The sequence below is a fragment of the Naegleria fowleri genome, assembly GCF_008403515.1.
Source record: "Naegleria fowleri strain ATCC 30894 chromosome Unknown tig7, whole genome shotgun sequence".
In the NCBI taxonomy this organism is placed as follows: Eukaryota; Heterolobosea; class Eutetramitea; order Acrasida; family Naegleriidae; genus Naegleria; species Naegleria fowleri.
This window is the reverse complement of record NW_025407939.1, coordinates 519,891-536,710: the sequence shown is the minus strand read 5'-3', so window position 1 is coordinate 536,710 and position 16,820 is coordinate 519,891. Positions and strand designations below refer to the sequence as shown.

General features: G+C 37.0%; 9 protein-coding genes across 10 annotated transcripts; 7 read left to right on the top strand and 2 right to left on the bottom strand.

The window, feature by feature from the left end:
• Positions 1-148: 148 nt before the first annotated feature.
• Positions 149-2,179, top strand: FDP41_010952 (uncharacterized protein; the record flags this gene model as incomplete). Its single annotated transcript, XM_044701307.1, has 5 exons — positions 149-552; positions 601-710; positions 841-1,126; positions 1,299-1,614; positions 1,742-2,179. 5 exons carry the CDS (start codon positions 149-151, stop codon positions 2,177-2,179), a joined length of 1,554 nt encoding a protein of 517 aa, XP_044567687.1.
• Positions 2,180-2,441: 262 nt separating this feature from the next.
• On the top strand, positions 2,442-2,810 carry FDP41_010951 (uncharacterized protein; the record flags this gene model as incomplete). The annotated part of the gene is made up of 1 exon (XM_044701306.1): positions 2,442-2,810. The coding sequence occupies one exon, from the start codon at positions 2,442-2,444 to the stop codon at positions 2,808-2,810; it is 369 nt and encodes a 122-aa protein (XP_044567686.1).
• Positions 2,811-3,493: 683 nt separating this feature from the next.
• Positions 3,494-4,522, top strand: FDP41_010950 (uncharacterized protein; the record flags this gene model as incomplete). Of its 2 annotated transcripts, XM_044701304.1 has the most annotated exons (2): positions 3,494-3,800; positions 3,843-4,522. In XM_044701304.1, 2 exons carry the CDS (start codon positions 3,494-3,496, stop codon positions 4,520-4,522), a joined length of 987 nt encoding a protein of 328 aa, XP_044567684.1. The 2 variants fall into 2 exon arrangements, with proteins under 2 accessions (XP_044567684.1, XP_044567685.1); XM_044701305.1 differs by lacking the exon at positions 3,843-4,522 and having other exon boundaries at positions 3,494-3,808.
• A 79-nt stretch (positions 4,523-4,601) lies between these two features.
• Positions 4,602-7,301, bottom strand: FDP41_010949 (uncharacterized protein; the record flags this gene model as incomplete). Its single annotated transcript, XM_044701302.1, has 1 exon — positions 4,602-7,301. One exon carries the CDS (start codon positions 7,299-7,301, stop codon positions 4,602-4,604), a length of 2,700 nt encoding a protein of 899 aa, XP_044567683.1.
• Positions 7,302-7,840: 539 nt separating this feature from the next.
• FDP41_010948 (uncharacterized protein) lies at positions 7,841-8,511 on the top strand (the record flags this gene model as incomplete). Its single annotated transcript, XM_044701301.1, has 2 exons — positions 7,841-7,951; positions 8,014-8,511. The coding sequence occupies 2 exons, from the start codon at positions 7,841-7,843 to the stop codon at positions 8,509-8,511; spliced, it is 609 nt and encodes a 202-aa protein (XP_044567682.1).
• Positions 8,512-8,868: 357 nt separating this feature from the next.
• FDP41_010947 (uncharacterized protein) lies at positions 8,869-12,010 on the top strand (the record flags this gene model as incomplete). Its single annotated transcript, XM_044701300.1, has 2 exons — positions 8,869-11,586; positions 11,660-12,010. The coding sequence occupies 2 exons, from the start codon at positions 8,869-8,871 to the stop codon at positions 12,008-12,010; spliced, it is 3,069 nt and encodes a 1,022-aa protein (XP_044567681.1).
• Positions 12,011-12,137: 127 nt separating this feature from the next.
• FDP41_010946 (uncharacterized protein) lies at positions 12,138-13,772 on the top strand (the record flags this gene model as incomplete). Its single annotated transcript, XM_044701299.1, has 1 exon — positions 12,138-13,772. The coding sequence occupies one exon, from the start codon at positions 12,138-12,140 to the stop codon at positions 13,770-13,772; it is 1,635 nt and encodes a 544-aa protein (XP_044567680.1).
• Positions 13,773-13,778: 6 nt separating this feature from the next.
• Positions 13,779-14,623, bottom strand: FDP41_010945 (uncharacterized protein; the record flags this gene model as incomplete). The annotated part of the gene is made up of 2 exons (XM_044701298.1): positions 13,779-13,785; positions 13,839-14,623. The coding sequence occupies 2 exons, from the start codon at positions 14,621-14,623 to the stop codon at positions 13,779-13,781; spliced, it is 792 nt and encodes a 263-aa protein (XP_044567679.1).
• An 844-nt stretch (positions 14,624-15,467) lies between these two features.
• On the top strand, positions 15,468-16,791 carry FDP41_010944 (uncharacterized protein; the record flags this gene model as incomplete). The annotated part of the gene is made up of 2 exons (XM_044701297.1): positions 15,468-15,854; positions 16,033-16,791. 2 exons carry the CDS (start codon positions 15,468-15,470, stop codon positions 16,789-16,791), a joined length of 1,146 nt encoding a protein of 381 aa, XP_044567678.1.
• Positions 16,792-16,820: the final 29 nt, after the last annotated feature.

The following is a 16,820-nucleotide window of genomic DNA, read 5'->3' as shown; positions in this document are numbered from 1 at the left end:
CGATGCCTTTAGGTTCATCATCATTGATCAATCACTCTTTAAAGATCAAACTTTTGTAAGAGAAAAAATAGAACAGCACACAGTAAGAGTGGAAATACACTCCCATCATTATCATCATTATTGAATACAAGAATAATCATCCTATCAAATGAAAAGAACAAGTTGGAAGATGATCCTCTCGACATGGTCTTTGCCTTCATCACGACATGTCACGATCCAAAAACACCTCACCACACCCACCATCACGACCATCACAGCAGCTTTAACACAACGATTGAACTTTCATGGATGGTCTTGTTCCGAAACCTCCCATTCATCTTCTTCAACAACAACAACAACAACAGCAAATGGTGGTGGCGTTGCTTCAACAACAATCAAAGACGTGGAACCGCCCGTCAATGTGGAAAAAGGAATTCATGATCGACAAGTGTCATTTGCAAAATCCATTCATAAACCAAATGAAAAAAAGAATTTAGTAATATTAGGAAGTGGATGGGGAGGTTTTCGATTGTTGAAAGAAATTGATATGGACAAGTATAATGTTTATTTAAGGTAAATTGAAAAGAATTGAAATAATGGAAAATATTTAAAAACTTTAAGCACACCTCGTAATCATTTCCTATTCACTCCTTTGCTTCCAGGAGCAGCGTGTGGTACTGTCGAATTGAGATCTATCATTGAACCAGTACGACGAGCAGTTTACCATGAAGGTACAGTATATTTTTAATATTTTCCTAAATTTAGAATCACTATTTGTGAAAACTTATAAACATGATATTGCAAATCAATCATATTAACGTAAACCATTGTCAACAACATGGTAAAATCATCATCCAATAGATTATCATTATTTTGAAGGAAAGGCCATTGCCATTGACACGGAAAATCAACGTGTCATTTGCAAACCTAATTATGAACAAGATCCAAACTTTTGCCTTAATTATGACGAACTTGTCATTGCCATTGGATGTGATGTGAATGATTTTGGGGTACCAGGTGTGAAAGAACATGCTTTTCCTATTAAGGAAATTTACCATGCTCGAACCATCCGCAATCAGATCATTCAATGTTTCGAAAGAGCTGCCAATCCGTCAACTCCTGTTCATCTCAGAGAGACATTACTACAGTAAGTGAGTTCACAACACACGTATTTTAACATTCTTGTGTCATGCGGGCATTCAATGAATCATTGATTTTTAACAACATTTGAAATGATGAATGTTTATCATCAACAATGACACGAACCTCTTGAATGCATTGAAATTCTCTTAAATACATTCAAATTCTCATGCTGATAGCTTTGTCGTGGTTGGAGCAGGACCCACAGGCATTGAATATGCTGCAGAATTACACGATCTCATTCGAGATTTATCCAAACATTTTCCTCCAGATATTGTCGAAGAAGTTCGATTAACTGTGATTGAAGCTGGAAGTACTGTGTTGAGTGCCTTTGATACTTCACTCCAAAAGTACACACAAAAATTCTTCCGTCGCAATCACATTAAAATTCGAACGAATCAACGAGTGAAACAAATCTTATCTCCAAATGCTGTAGAATTGCATGATGGATCGATTATTGAGTGTGGAATTGTCGTTTGGAGTGCTGGTATTCAAGTAAGTATTTATTTGTTGTTCACTTGTCTCTTTGAATTCATTTTAAACTTGTGAATTGATTTTTAACTTGTCTCTTTGAATTCAACATATAATTGTAATGAATTCATGAACTAATTTCTAATGACAGCCTCGTTCCATTCCAGTCACTCAGGGACGTCCACTTCCTATTGATCCAAAATCAAAGAAAATCCTTGTCACTGATCATCTCAAAGTGAAAGGATTTGAGAATGTTTATGCAATTGGAGATGTTTCCTTAATTGAAAACATGCCATTGGCAGCTACTGCTCAAGTGGCTCAACAAGAAGGACTCTATTTAGCACGTTCTTTGAATGGAACAGTTCCAAAAGACACACCATTTGTTTATCATCATTTAGGACAATTGGCATATATTGGAAATTATAGAGCAATTAGTCAAGTTGGAGCTTTGAAGAGAGGAGGATTTCTCAGTTGGATGTTTTGGAGATCTGCCTATTTGACACGATTAGTCTCCATTAAGAACAAATTTAATGTATTGATGAATTGGACAAGTACCTTCTTCTTTGGGAGAGATATTAGCAGATTTTAAATTCCATTATGATTCACAGTTTCAAAAATTCCACACAGAGAGAAAGCTAATAAGAGTGAATGAGTGAGGTCTTTAGAGTCATTCCTCTTGAGGATGGGTTTTAGTGTTTTTTTGATTTTTTAATTTGAATCATCATTTATATCAATAAATATTTTTTAAATACATTTCAATATGAAATATTAAATCGTAGTATATGTATAAATAAATATGAAATATTAATATTTTCTTTTTTAAAATTGTATTGACCTTGTTGAATTAAAAAATGCACAAATGTTCTCGATGTGGAGCTCAAGTAAAAACCATTCGATACGATGCAAATCCGAAACATTGTTTATTCATGTGTGTGAATGAAAATTGTACCTTTCCTTTTGATTTGGATAATTTTGAGGATTATCTATGTGAGGATGATATTTCTCATCAACAGGAAAAATCATCTGTTGAATGTGTTGATGATGATGGTGGTGTTCCGAACGACGTCATCGTCCATAAGGATGACAATGATTATTACATGGATGATTCATCATCATCAACAATGAATAAGAGAGAAATTATAGAGTTATCTCCCTTTCAAAATCAATCCTCTCAACAGCACTCTGATAATATTGTTGATTTATTCAAAGAATACTTTTAACTGAAATTATGGTCCAAATTTACATAAGAAATTCTTTTTAGGATATGTACATGATCAAAATGTAAAAGAAACGCAATGACTTTGATGGATATGTGAAAGCGATACAATGGAATAGAGAACACGCGTGTGACTATGAAAAAATTCTTGGAGTGGTGATGGGTTGGGAATTCTCACGGCCAAGAGATTTAAGAGGCCAAAAATAACGATCAATCTGATCCTTATAAGCTTTTATGTGAAAACTTTCGATTTTACCAAAACAAACAAAATAACTGAAATCAACATGCAAAGTATTGATCAAACCCTCCAAAACAAATATTTGTGCAAAGATCTCTTTGATCTTGCAAAGCGAGTCAGCACTCACGTGGCACGAAATGAAACACCCTCTCAATTCGAACGATGGCAACAAGAATTCGAGAGTGTAATCTCTAAATTGGAATTCATGCCATCAGGAAATACACTCGTTGCAGGAACCAATAAAACATTGCAACCTAATTGCAGTGTGATGGGTGAGGTGAATGATGACAATTTCGAACAAGTGAAGAAGAGATCGAAATGCCTTTGGGAAAAAAGCCATTGGTATTGGCTACTTTATTAACACGTCCGATCCTGTGAAAACATTGGAAGAGTTGTCACAACTGAATGATTCCATCTCACTGTGGGAGAATCGTCCAAAAAGAGGAAATATGGCAGTGATATCCGTTGATCATCCACGATTTGCTGAAGTTGCTGCGTATAAGGCCTCCAATTTATCGAGACTCTACAATTTCAACATTTCTGTTGCATTGAGTGATGAATATATGAGATCATTGAATTCTAAGGAATCAACATATTGGAAGAACAACAATCGCACTCCAAGAGAATTATTGCAAATCATATCTCAGCATTGTCATGCGTGTGGTGATCCTGGTTTGGTCTTCATTGATCGTGTCCAGAGTGCCAATCGAGAGCTCACTTCAGATCTTGGACCCATTCGTGCTGCAGTTCCCTGTGGTGAGTAATTTCTGCATGACAATGAAACCTGTAATTTAGGAGCAATCAATCTCAATGCTCCAACTCTCTTTGATGAAAGTTCAAAAACTATTCACTGGAAACGTCTAAAGCGTGTGGTTTCTATTGCCATTCGCTTCTTGGATAATGTGGTGGATTTGTTGGAAATTCCTGATGAACAAATGAGAGACGTTTCCAGGCAACTTCGAAGAGTTGGTTTGGGTGTTGCAGGTTGGGCTGATTTGCTCAAGAAAATGGATTATCAATACCAGTCACAACAAGCGCTACGATTGGCGGATCGCGTATCGAGAACCATCACAAAGCAAGCACGCAAAACAAGTGCTTCTCTTGCTCGTGAGAAAGGTGAATGCACATACAGAAAGGGATTCAGAAATATCTCTCTCACATGTGTTCAACCTACTGGTGGCATTAGTGCTCTTCTTGGTAATCAAGGTTACTGCATTGAACCCTTCTTTGCAGAGGCAAATGATCTTTCCTCGAATGCTCATATTCAAATGCAGGCTGCATGGCAGAAGAATATCGAACAAGGTATTTCAAAGACCATTAATATGCCACACAGTGCAACAGTTGAAGATATCTTTCAAGCCTATGTGTTGGCATTTGAAAAAGGCTGTAAAGGAATCACTGTGTATAGAAATCAATGTCGAGAAACTCAGCCAATAAGATGTAAAGCGTGCGAGGAGGATGTTTGTCCTAAATTGTAGATTATTCCCTAGTAGTGTAAAAACGTTCTCTCTGTAAATATTGTCACAACGTCAATCTGAATAAAACACCAACTAAGCCCTATTCAAAACTCAATTTTCTTGCTAGTTTGTGAAGCTTATTTTCTTCAATGAGTGCGGTTTTTTCAGCTTGCAAATGACACTTTTCAGCGCTCAATGAGGTAATATCAATTTGATTTTCGATACATCTCTTTTCTAAACTTTTCACACGATGTTCCAATATTGAGATCCGTAATTTTGCTTCTTCAACTTCTCTGTCCTTTTCAATGAGATCTGATTCGTGATGGCTCACAATTTTCAAATATTGCTGATTAGTTAAATAAATATCTTTCTTTAGCAACTCATTGGTATGTTGCATAGTAAAAAATTGCTCTTTCATAATCTTATAGTCTTTTGTGTCCATCTTTGCATCTTTTTCCAACGCCAAAATGTACATTTCATGAGAATTGAGATCATTCAGCAACTTCTCATTTTTGTTTTTAAGTTCCTCAAGCTGTTGTTCATAAAGATCCACAGATTGTTGTAGTTTGTCTTTCTCGTTAATTGATGCTTCAAGTTTGTCCTCCAAGACCTTGATGAAGCTAGAGTGTTGTTCTTGCATCGGTATCACACGGTTTAGCTCTTTTTTAAGCTGTTCCACTTCGGCTTCAAGCTTGGTTTTCATGTCTTCCAATTCCTTGTTGTTTTTGAGTATCTTCATGTTTTCGGTCGAAATATTGTGTAGCTCGTCTTCAAGGTTCATCAATCTGTGCTCATTCTGCTCTGTGGTTTGTGTGTTAAGGCTGCCAATTGTTCTCGATTCATTTCGATAATTCTCCATCTCTTTTTGTTGTTCAACAATTATTTGATCTTTTTCCTCCAACAAGTATTGTTGTGATTGCATTAAAGATATTTTCTGATGAAGCTTGGCTAGTAGTTTCTCACATTTGTCAGAGATACCTTTACAGTCCTCATAACCGAGTAAATCTTCAATACTTTGGACAAATGTTGTATAGATTTCAATATCTTTCTTAAATAAACTTAAATCTTTTTTCAACTGAATAACTTGTTGTGATCTGTCCATTTCACACACCTCTTCAGGAATCTGATTATGGTTGGTATTCTCATTATTAGTACAAGTTTCTTGGTCTGCCAACTTTAGTCTATCAACTGTCCATTGCAACTGTTCTAAATGCAAAGATTTCTTAGAGGTTGGAAGATTCGTTGTGCTTGACCATTCAGATCCGTGAGGTTTGCTCTTCATTCCCCCAGAGATCTTTGTCGACAACATTGAGTCAATTTTCTCTAAGGCTTTGTTGCTCACTTCCAAATCCATTTGAAATTCTTTACATTTACATGATAGCTCGTTGATTCTATCCTCTGCACTATTCAAAGCATCATTCAATCTAATTGTTTCGGCAGTCTGGCTTACTAACGACGCTTCAAGTTGTTGTGAAGTGGACTTTTCTTGCTCAAGGTTCTCTCTCAATCTGTTGACAAGAGATTGTAAATCGTCAATTTTTTGTTGCTTGTTGGCATTTTCCCATGATAATTTCCTATTTTCCTCTTTTAGCACTGTCTTTTCTTTTAGATACTTTTCCTTTAGAACATTGGTGCTATTCTCTAATTCTATTGTTCTTTGCACTAGCTGTTTTATAGTTTCTTCAATCGTTTCGTTCTGTGTGTCATTCTCATATGGCTTCAACACATCTCCCACATTGCGAAGAGTTGCCAACACCTTCTCATACTTTGAGGAAAGACTATTGGCCTCCTCAACAGAGTTATTAACAACTGCGTGAAGTTCTTTGAGCCTCTTTTCTTGCAAAATAAACGATTCCTTCAATAAATTTCTCTCATTTGATGTTTCTTGTAAGTAGTTTTCAATTTTGGCGATTTGAGCTTCTTGATCCTTAGAATATTTGTTTATCGCCCTGAAACAACTCATGTGTTCCTCTAGAACCTTGTTCACAATCTCTAATTGCTCTCGCTGAGTTTTGCTTTGTTGTGACACGGCACGCCAATGATCTATCATCAAGTACAAAACAAGAGCAATTCCACACAGAATTGTAAACGAAATACACAGCATAACAATATTTGGTTCTTCATTATCATTGTGTGTCACCAATTTGATCTCCATCATCGAAAGTAACGCTTCCATATCTTTTGGTATTGAGGTTGCCATTTCATTGGCCACTTCATATGCAACCCGTGTGTCGTTCTTGCATGCCTCAGAGATTTTTCCTTTTAGAAAAGTCTTGATGGCATCCTTTTCGAGAGTGTTGACTGTTTTGTTGAGCTTTGAGAAGGTATAGAAGAGAGCTTGACGTCCAATAGCGGCTTCAATCACTGTCTGAGAACACAATCTCGAAAGAGATTCCAGCTTATTACTATATTTAAGAGGTCTAGGCTCTCTTAAACATCTTGGAGATGTCAAGTTAAATACCAATTCCACATTCATTCCAAAAAGTAGACATTGTTGCACGTAAGAACATTCTTTGAATGTACTTTTTCTAAATTGGGATTCCATCATTGAGAAACAATTCTCTCTAAAATAGGATGTGGTTGAGCAACCTAACATATCATAGGCTTCATCGAACTCAATGATGGTCTTGTTGAAAATAATATTCTTAACAAATTGATTGTAACACCGATCATTCAAATCTTTAAACAAAACAATTTGTGAACTTGAAGAATAGTCCAAACTTGTACCATCGTAATGGCCAATCATCTCGTCGGGGAGAGCAGAGCCTTGAACACTAAGTTCCGACAGGATCATGACCATGATTTGTATAAACAAAATTGAATCCATGGTTACTCCAATCATCGTTGTAGTGATACATCTCATCCTTTTGGTTGTTGACAATTCATCAGCATGCGAAGCAAGCCTCAACATCATTGGTTCAATTTTTTTCAATTTACAAAACCGAATGGAATTGGCGCAATCGAAGAATTTAATTGTTTCGAAAAATGAAACGAGCGACTTGGATCTGTCGATATTCATACGATGCTAAACACCAACAACCACGTCGAACGACGAGTGATTGTTGTTGTTGTTGTTGTGCGTCTCCAGCGAATATTTCAAGAAGACGAGAACAGACTTTCTATAAAAATGGTTCAATTTTTGATCATGACCACAAGATTTCAAGTTCCGAGAGTAATGTTGGGATCATCACAATTTCAAAATCATTTTCATTTCATTACTCTCACAAACCACACAACGATGGTGGTACTGATAGGACTCTTCTCAGCAATTTAAAAATTTCAAATGTTAAAATTGAGCGTGACCATCATATTGAGAGTCAATGGATTCGATTACAACGAATGTATTACAATCAAAACGGATTGCAAAAAACTTGGGATATTGCTATCACTCGAGACTCGGTTTCGTGTCTCATTTACCAAAAATCACAAAAAGCATTTATTATTGTTAAGGTAAGAGAATGATGCTGTTCATGGAGTGTGGAATGTAAAAAAAATTGAAAATTAAAACACAGCAATTTCGACCAGCAATATTTGCACGACAAGTGACGGAGCTGAATCAAGATCCAAGCGGACCTAATGTCAAATTACCAGATCAAATTAAATTCACATTTGAATTATGTGCTGGAGTTTCAGATAAGAATATGTCACCTTTGGAAACCATTCAAGCAGAACTCGAAGAAGAATGTGGATTTAGAATTCCCAAAGATTGCATTCAACTTGTGAATACATACTACACAGGAACGGCTTCCAATGCGAGCATGCAATATTTATTTTACGTAGAAATGAATGACGAAAGTGAAAAAACATGGAAAATTGGTGAGGGAGGAGGCCTCGAGTCTGAAGGTGAAATCATTGAGGTCTACAAATTGCCACTCGAGAATATTCATCGTTTTTTAACAGATACCACAATTCCAAAACCTTCCACACTTTGTTATGCCATCCTCTGGTGGTTCATGGAAAAAGCAACCGTGCAAGAGCAACAACATTACTATTTCAATAAAAGCAATTAAGGTTAAAATCACACAATAAAGCCGGAAATATATAGTGACCGTCCCATTTTAAGCAATTTTTTTCCCGAGCAAAAACCTTCCAAATTGATTTTTCCTAAAACGCAAATTTTTGACCCAGAGGAATTGCAAGATGCAAAACCCAAACACTAAAACTTCTCAGAATGGATTAACTCTAAGACTATGTGATCACATCGATGTTGTTTGAAAGAAATACGTTGTGTTGCCTTTCCGAACCTTGCAAAAAGTCGCTCCCGATCCGAGGATTGCAGATGCAACTTCCTTTCTAGATCTCAAGAGATTTTTTTAAAAAAAAACTTTCCGAGAGTATATATCACTGTCACATTATTCATCCACATTATGAATGTTCGCCCAACCACAGCAAGCTCCTCGTCAAAGCAAGGATCTCGAAAACAACAGCTGACACACGATCAACCAGCACAGACAAGACAACAACCATTGAATCAATCACAACCACTTCAACATCCTCATACAAATCTTACTGTCAATCCAATCTATCTTGACGACAACAAGAAAAAGTCATCAACCTCCAGTCTGACTGTCGAGTCTGCAGCTCTGGACATCACCACTCACCAACCACCGTCTGCATGCTACTTGATGACGCACACACCTTCGGACATGCAAAAGACAAGTCAAGTGATCACACCATCAGTCTCTCACCTGACTCAAGAAGTGATCCAAAACATAATCTTGACCACCACTCCAAATCACAACAGTCAACCATCAAATTTCAAAAATGCCGTATTTGGAAGTACAAGCCCAATTCTCATGATCCCAATACTCCCTCCTAGTTCAAATGCATGCTCCAACCAAACTCCATGCATGACCCAAAGCAGTCCCCTTCACCATCACGATCATCCATCCTATTCAATAATGAAAGCTTCATCATCACCGAATAAGAAGCCCGAATCGACAGCGCAATTTATTTTTCCGATTCGCAGCACCACAAAAATTTACGATACGCCATTAGCACCTTCCTCATCTTCCTCCTCGTCGTTAGCCAGAAGTAGCAGTAGTATTGGAAACAATCATCATAACAACAATACTACAAACATCAACAACAATTTGTTCTACAACCAATTCGGAGATTGCTCAATCACTAATTATAATAGTTCTACAAGTTTTGGTTTTATGGGGTTTGATTCAGTTCCCAATAGTAATTTTATTTCCAACAACAACAACAATAATAGTAATGAGTGTTTTTATTATCTGAATCCATCATCATCGCCACCAACTGCCCATGTCGGATTTGTAAATAACGATCTAGATTCTAATTCCATAAACATGGGCATAGAGACCATGCAGCAACAACAAAATATTAATATATCGGGGTTACTAAATTCCATGCTGAGCCAAATGGCTCATGACAACACAAATTCGTCATCATCTGCAATATCAAGTACCAACCAGAACAACGTCTCACAGCAAACAAATTCTGTCCCTCCTTCTGAATTCGCGCAATCTCCGAACCTTTTTATCAACACCATCAACAACATAACCAGTATTCCGATTTCACTCTTTGGCATGAACACCCCCCAAACACATCCGCTTTCTCAACGCCAACAGCAACTTGGCGAAAACAAGAGCAATGTCACGATTTTTGCAACAGCCAATGCACATGATAATTTGACTTTGAACGCTGCAACAATGCAACAATTTCATCTCCCTCAAGCAGGCATTCCTATGACCTCCAACTCTAGCCTTCCTATTTCCACAAATTCTTCTTTCATTAACACCTCTCCAACTCCGATACTAATGAATCCGCCAATAATAGAGAATCCTTCAAACTCGTTGAATTTAACACCACAATCTTTATGTAATTCCAGCACAGACATAACAGCAACAGGTGAAGTTGATCTACCCAATCAATTCGCAGTTCTACCCAAAAAGCCAGCCAAAGCAAGACGAACTTCACAAAACACTGGATCAATGGTGGCAACAAATTTTCATCCTGTTACTGGCTCTACAGACACTACAGTTGGCCTGTCCTCGACACTGAATTCACTCAATAGCTTATTGCTAAAGAAAATGGCTGTGGATGTATATTATGATATTACAAGTGCAGGCCATCCTTTTTTACCTAGAGAAGAGTTGGAAAGATTACCTGTAAATGATGACCAGAAAAACAACCTTGCCTTCATGTTTTCGCTCCAAGCATTATGCTATCAACGTTTTGGAATGGCAAAGCAAGCTACTGAATCTTTTGAGAAAGCCAAAAGCCTTGCTTTAATTTCTGCGAACGAAAGCAATGTTTTTAACACTGCCTGTACACTCTGTAATTTGGCCATGTACTGTAACTCAGCTGGCGATAGGGAAAACGGACAAATATTTTCCAAGTTCATAAACTTGAAGATGTTGAGAGATCCCAATTTTAGAGAACATCAAAATCCAGAACAGTTGAAGGCTCTCATTCAGATGAAAAAAATTGCAGATATTGCAGGAGGAACAGGATACTATGGCGATGACACAGATTTGAGCGAAATTTCTAAGCTTATTCTTTCAATTTATCAATATGCAACTGGAGGAGAGAGACAAATTCCTCCTGAAATGATGATGATTGCGAAACAGCCTCTCAATATGGAAACTCTTCCTCAATATTTAAGCTTATTGGATTGTGTGATGAAACTGATGCTCATTTACGAATCAAAAGGTCAACATTTTTCTCAGACCCAAAAGAAGATGACCAAATATATTTATTATGGCATGTCCTATGGCTTGAAAATAGTTCTCCTCAAAATTTCTGGCTATGAAGGACCAGAATTAGAAGAGGCTGCAGATAAAATTACTCAGCTCTGTCGAACATCAACCTTCACCTTTGTACCAGCATTCTTAATTGAACCTGTAGGCGCCGCAATGGATGTACATTTTCAAATACTGAAAAAGGTTGATCAAGGAGAAAGAAGCAGTGTAGATGGGCCTAAAGCATCAAGATTATTACGAAGAGATATCGAAGCGATCAAACTGTTGAAATTACGATATCCTTTGGTGTGCGCAAAATTTGATACTCTTGTTGAAGAAGCTGAAAAGCTACTCGATCGAAGAGGTAAAGACTTGACCGTTCTTTTGGATGGCGAGTTTTATTCGTCTAATCCAGGTGGTATAACCATTATTGAGGATGAACTTGGTCAAGCTTATTGAAGGAGAGGTACCTGCTTCTGTTTCGAGCAAGAGAAAGAATCATAATGATGAAGATGAATACTCACCCTCTCGAGGTTATTCTGCAAATTATGTACCTCCAAAGAATCAAAATCCTCCCACATCCAATCTCCATACCAGTACTTCTGAACAACCTTCATCATCCTCAAATGCAGCTAACTTGGAAATTGGCAATTTTACATTTACTTCTATTAGCAACAATCACGTGATATCAGGAAATAGCAACGATATTGGTATTAATCCAATAACATTTTTATCTGCAGAGGACTATGAGCTTTTGTTTGGAGATGACGACACTGATGACGAGCAACCATTTGAGCTGTAGCATCGTGTCCAATTGCACAAGCATGCAATGATCGACTTAACTCACTTTGAGCTTCAGTCATGGGTTGAACACCTTTGCCCAAATCCGCCAAATGAAAAAACGAAAATAAAAAATTGAAAAATAACGAATGATAAACAACAACAACCAGACATCTGGACTTGATCAACACACTAATGTACCGCCATCATCAGCCGGTGTGAATCATCATCATGCTCCGAATTCAAACAATCTGTTCCTTTACAAAGGATTTCTTCCGTTGGATCGAAATGAATTTCCAGTTCACTTTGTTCTTCATCAAAATATGATCACTGACAAACATTTTCTTCCTGAACAACTCTTTCAACTATTTACACAAATTCTTACATTTGAATATATTAGAAAAAGACATACCATTCCGAAGAGCCTCCTTTTTTCATTAGAATATTTTTATGAAAGAGAACAAATGAAACGACGAAATATCATTCCAAAACAAATCGATAAGCCTTTCAAGCAATTATTTGACAACCCAAGTCTATTTGATGCAGTAGAAGCGGCAATTGTCAGAGAATACATGCACGGTGATGACCGACCCTTGACAGAAAATGAAGGGACTATCGAAACAATTCCTCAAGTTTTATCTTCCTCAAATAATGCCACCACTTCAACCTCCTCTCCAGAAACAATGCAATCAAGTGTGGAATCAACCTCTTCATCGTTACCAACCCATTCTCAATCAAATAAGAGTTTGACAACTGTGGTAACCTCTGAAAAACAACCAGAAAATCCATCAAAACAAGTCACAAGCCTCAACCTACCATCTTCGAATTCTCCCAACAAGAAAAATGAAGACCTTCAAAAGGGAGATTCATCTCAGCAACAACCTTTAACCAAGGCATTACAAAATAATCAACCTAATAGCTCACAAATTGGTATCATTCCAAGCTCTACTCAAATTACACACAAACAAATTCCAAACAATACCCAGAAAATCGTATCATCAAATGCCAGTAATCCTCTTTTAAAACAATTAACTCCAAGGCGTGTTAAGCAGCAAGCTAACCTACGAGACACACAACTAACATTAATAGGACTCGAACTTATTTCATATACGTGTGAAAATTACCCAAAAGGAAATCAAATATTTAAATCCTTAATTGAAGAGCCTATTCCAAATCCTATGTTAAAACGCCCAGCATCAACAATGGAACATAATGTCACAAATAATTCTATACCATTAATTGTGTTGTCTGATGAAGAGAATGAGACAAAGCCTCCTCCTGAAAAAACCAGAAAACTCGAACCTCCACAAAATTCATCTCAATCACAAAACGTTGCAACAGTGACGAACAAGACCCAAGACAATTCTGTCACATCTTCTAAAAAACATACAATTAATAATTATGATCCGAACAAAGAAGCCTCTACCCTAATGGAATTATCTCCGTCTGATGATGAGGAATCGACAGAAATAGTTTCGAAAAAAACATCAAAGAAAACCAAGAAGCACCGTACCAGCAAGAGAAAGCCCATTCAAAAACCAAAACAGCAAAACAACGATATCTTCTTTATTGAGTACATAATTCGGAAAAAGATTTTGGAGAAATCAGAACCAATTTATTTTGTGAAATGGTTAGGGTATGCAGAAGATAGTAATAGCTGGGTTAGGGAAAGTGACATTTTAGACGTCAACTTGGTAACAAGTTTCAAAGGTGAGGTGATATTTGAAAATGAACGTGCCAAAAAGAAGTATGAGGAACAACAGAAACACAAAGAATTTCAATAATCATATTCATCTTCTTTGTTGTGATGTTCATTCATTTTCATCATGTCCACACCTTCTTGGCCATACATCATGTAGCATAAAAGCATGTCTTCGTGTGTCAAACGACCAAAATCTCCAGGTAACTCTGTGTTGGATGCAACTCCAAAGCCCATCATTCCATAATTATTAATCTCGTGGTCGTTTTGTTCCAGGCTCGGCAGTCTGATTAAAGATGAATTCGTCTCACTTGGAGTGTTGTTTTCTGCTTTCTTCTTTAAAACATCCTTCCGAATAAAATTAACAAGTTCTTCCACGGACTTGAAATGAAATACTAATGACCAAATTTCATTTGCATAGCAACTTATTCGTTTCAGCAGTACCTCATGAATTTTTGCATTTTGTAAATGGTTCAGATTTTCCTCATCGTAGGAAATAGAAAAATCAATTTCATCCTTCTCGTTTATGTATTCTGCAAAACAATTCGCTAAAATGTGAGAAATATTTCCTTCATCATGTAATTTACAATTTTTGTCAGCATAACGATTATTGTGTTCATCCCAATATTCAACATCAATTTTCATTCCAACCTTGATCCTCGATTTTCCATCCTCAGTCCAGTCATCCTCATTAGCAACCACATTATAATAATAATTATCAGTTATATTTTTAAACTGTGATGAATCATCAACACCACCTCCATCAGTCAATGAATAACAAGAGGATGATGATGACTTAAATTTATATCTCCTAGATTTTGCTGCCTCAAATCTTCGTTTTGATTGTTGAACACACTCCTCACACCCATCCTTTCCGAAGGGTGCATCCAGAAAGGATCCATGAGAACAACCATAACGGATGACGACATTCGTCATTTTTTAAAAATTTATAATATTCAAATGTTGAATTGAACAATGCTGTTGTTGTTGATGATGGATTGGGTTGACATTCCTGAATGATATTGGCATTAAGCCTCCGAAAGGAGATACGGAAACGTTCTGTTGATTTGTCGATTCAATAATATTTGAGGTGTGAACACTGTTGCAATTTATACAACACCAAAAATGACTTGATCACACACAATTGGAGAGTTCAACATTTACAGCAGATTCATGTGTTTTCTGAAAGGTCCTTCCACGAATCGATCTTTTTTTTCTAAATTGCATCGAAACAGTAACTTGGGATTACGCAGAATATTTCTGACAACGATATATTTGAAGACACACTCGAGCAACTACGTTTCCAAAACCTCAAGAAAAAGCTTTGAGGTTCATTCATACAATTTCTTCACTTTTATGCTTAATTGTAAACCACTTTACAAACCCCATCAATTACACTGCACTTTTCTTGTGTAAAATCCTTTAAATAGTAAGTTTAGGCTTTGAAAAATTGAGAGATGAATTTCACGTGAGATTAAATTTAGGTCTTCACGCGATCCTATTTTCGGGAGTTTCCTAATCTTTTCTTTCCAAGCCCAAGTCCTATTCAACTTATGGATAATTATCGGTTCTTTTTTCATGGTTTGATTAAATTTTTGTGTGAAAATTGTTTGATGCTTCTCTTTGAAACAACACCGGTTATTCCTCCTTTATGATGGAGTTTTCAAAACGATTGTTTTCGAAAAAAGAGTCTTTGTTGTGATTGTAGTCACTCGTGAGTCCGTCACAAGATCGCACACGTTGTGTTAACGAATTCGTTGTCAAGTTGTTGTCACTCCACATGTCAGTAGTCTTCTTTGATCCATCATCTCCTATGAAGATGATGAATCACAACTCCCCATCTGCTCTTCCTGTTGGTGATAGAGTACAATCCCCTCCTAAAAAGAAGATTCTCACTAAACTCAAGACAACCGTTTTGATTCAAAAAGAATCAATACTTGCCAATGAGAATCCATGCGATCACCACCATGTGAATAATTATTATAATAATGGTGGCCATTATCCAACAACGACGAACTCTCAGACTTGTCCTCCCAATACTCCAACGACTCCATCCAACACCAGTCAATGCAGTAATCAATCGAATTCAAGTGCAGCTTCGGGTCTGTTGTGGAGTTTCTCTCAAGAGTACAACAAGAAACAACTTCCAACTTTTAAAAACTTTAAGGTAAGTGTTGTTCATGGTGATGATTAAGATCTTTTGCTGATCGTGTGATGTTGCTTTCCAATCTGATGTGGTTGCTGTTGTTTCACATGACACGGCTTGATTATAACCACGTTACCCAATTTATATAAATTGGAATGTCTTTCGTGTTGACACGTTTGCCTTTTCATGCAATGAATAGACCAAAGCTGTGAAAGGAGGTTTTCAGTCAGATTGGAAAGCAACAGGACCCATCATGACACACACTCTGAGTTCTTCATCAACAACAACCTCCTCAAGCTCTAATAGTTGTTGTTCAACTCCAATCACAACCACCTTGATGACACCAACCAATCATGTGTCGATGATGACCACAACAATCGCCACACCACAAGGAAAGAAAAAGAAGAAGAATCAAGTCATTCCTCAGCAAGGGCTTGTTATTTCTCCATCTCAAACAAGCATTTCTGATCAATCGCCAATTAGTCTCGAAAGTGTGGATTCACACTCGAGCAATGATTTGATTTGGGTTCCTCATTCACCTACCATGAACCAAGCTGTTGTGTCCATTCCAACATGCACTGCCTCTATTGCTGCTACTTCTACTACTAGTGCTTCATCTACTAACCAAACGTGTCATTTGATTTTTTCTAACTTGACTTCACAAAAGAAGAAACCCCTCGCAAAGAAGAGATTGGAAAATTCTTCCAAAGTTTCAACGAGTGTTGCTACTACTACTACGACTGCCATGAATGCAAATCCAACTACTACAATGAATTCATCACCCAATTTTGCAAATAACATTGTTCAGAAGGATGAGAATGCAACACATCCAACACAATATCTCTCAGAGAATCCTCATCCTTCCTTAGCCAGAATTGAAAAACCGGCTCATAAAATGTCTTCATCCTTACCAAGGAAAACTAGAGAACGAATTACCATTCAAGAACTATTGAACTAACTGCTGATTCATTTTCACTTGAAGAGAGT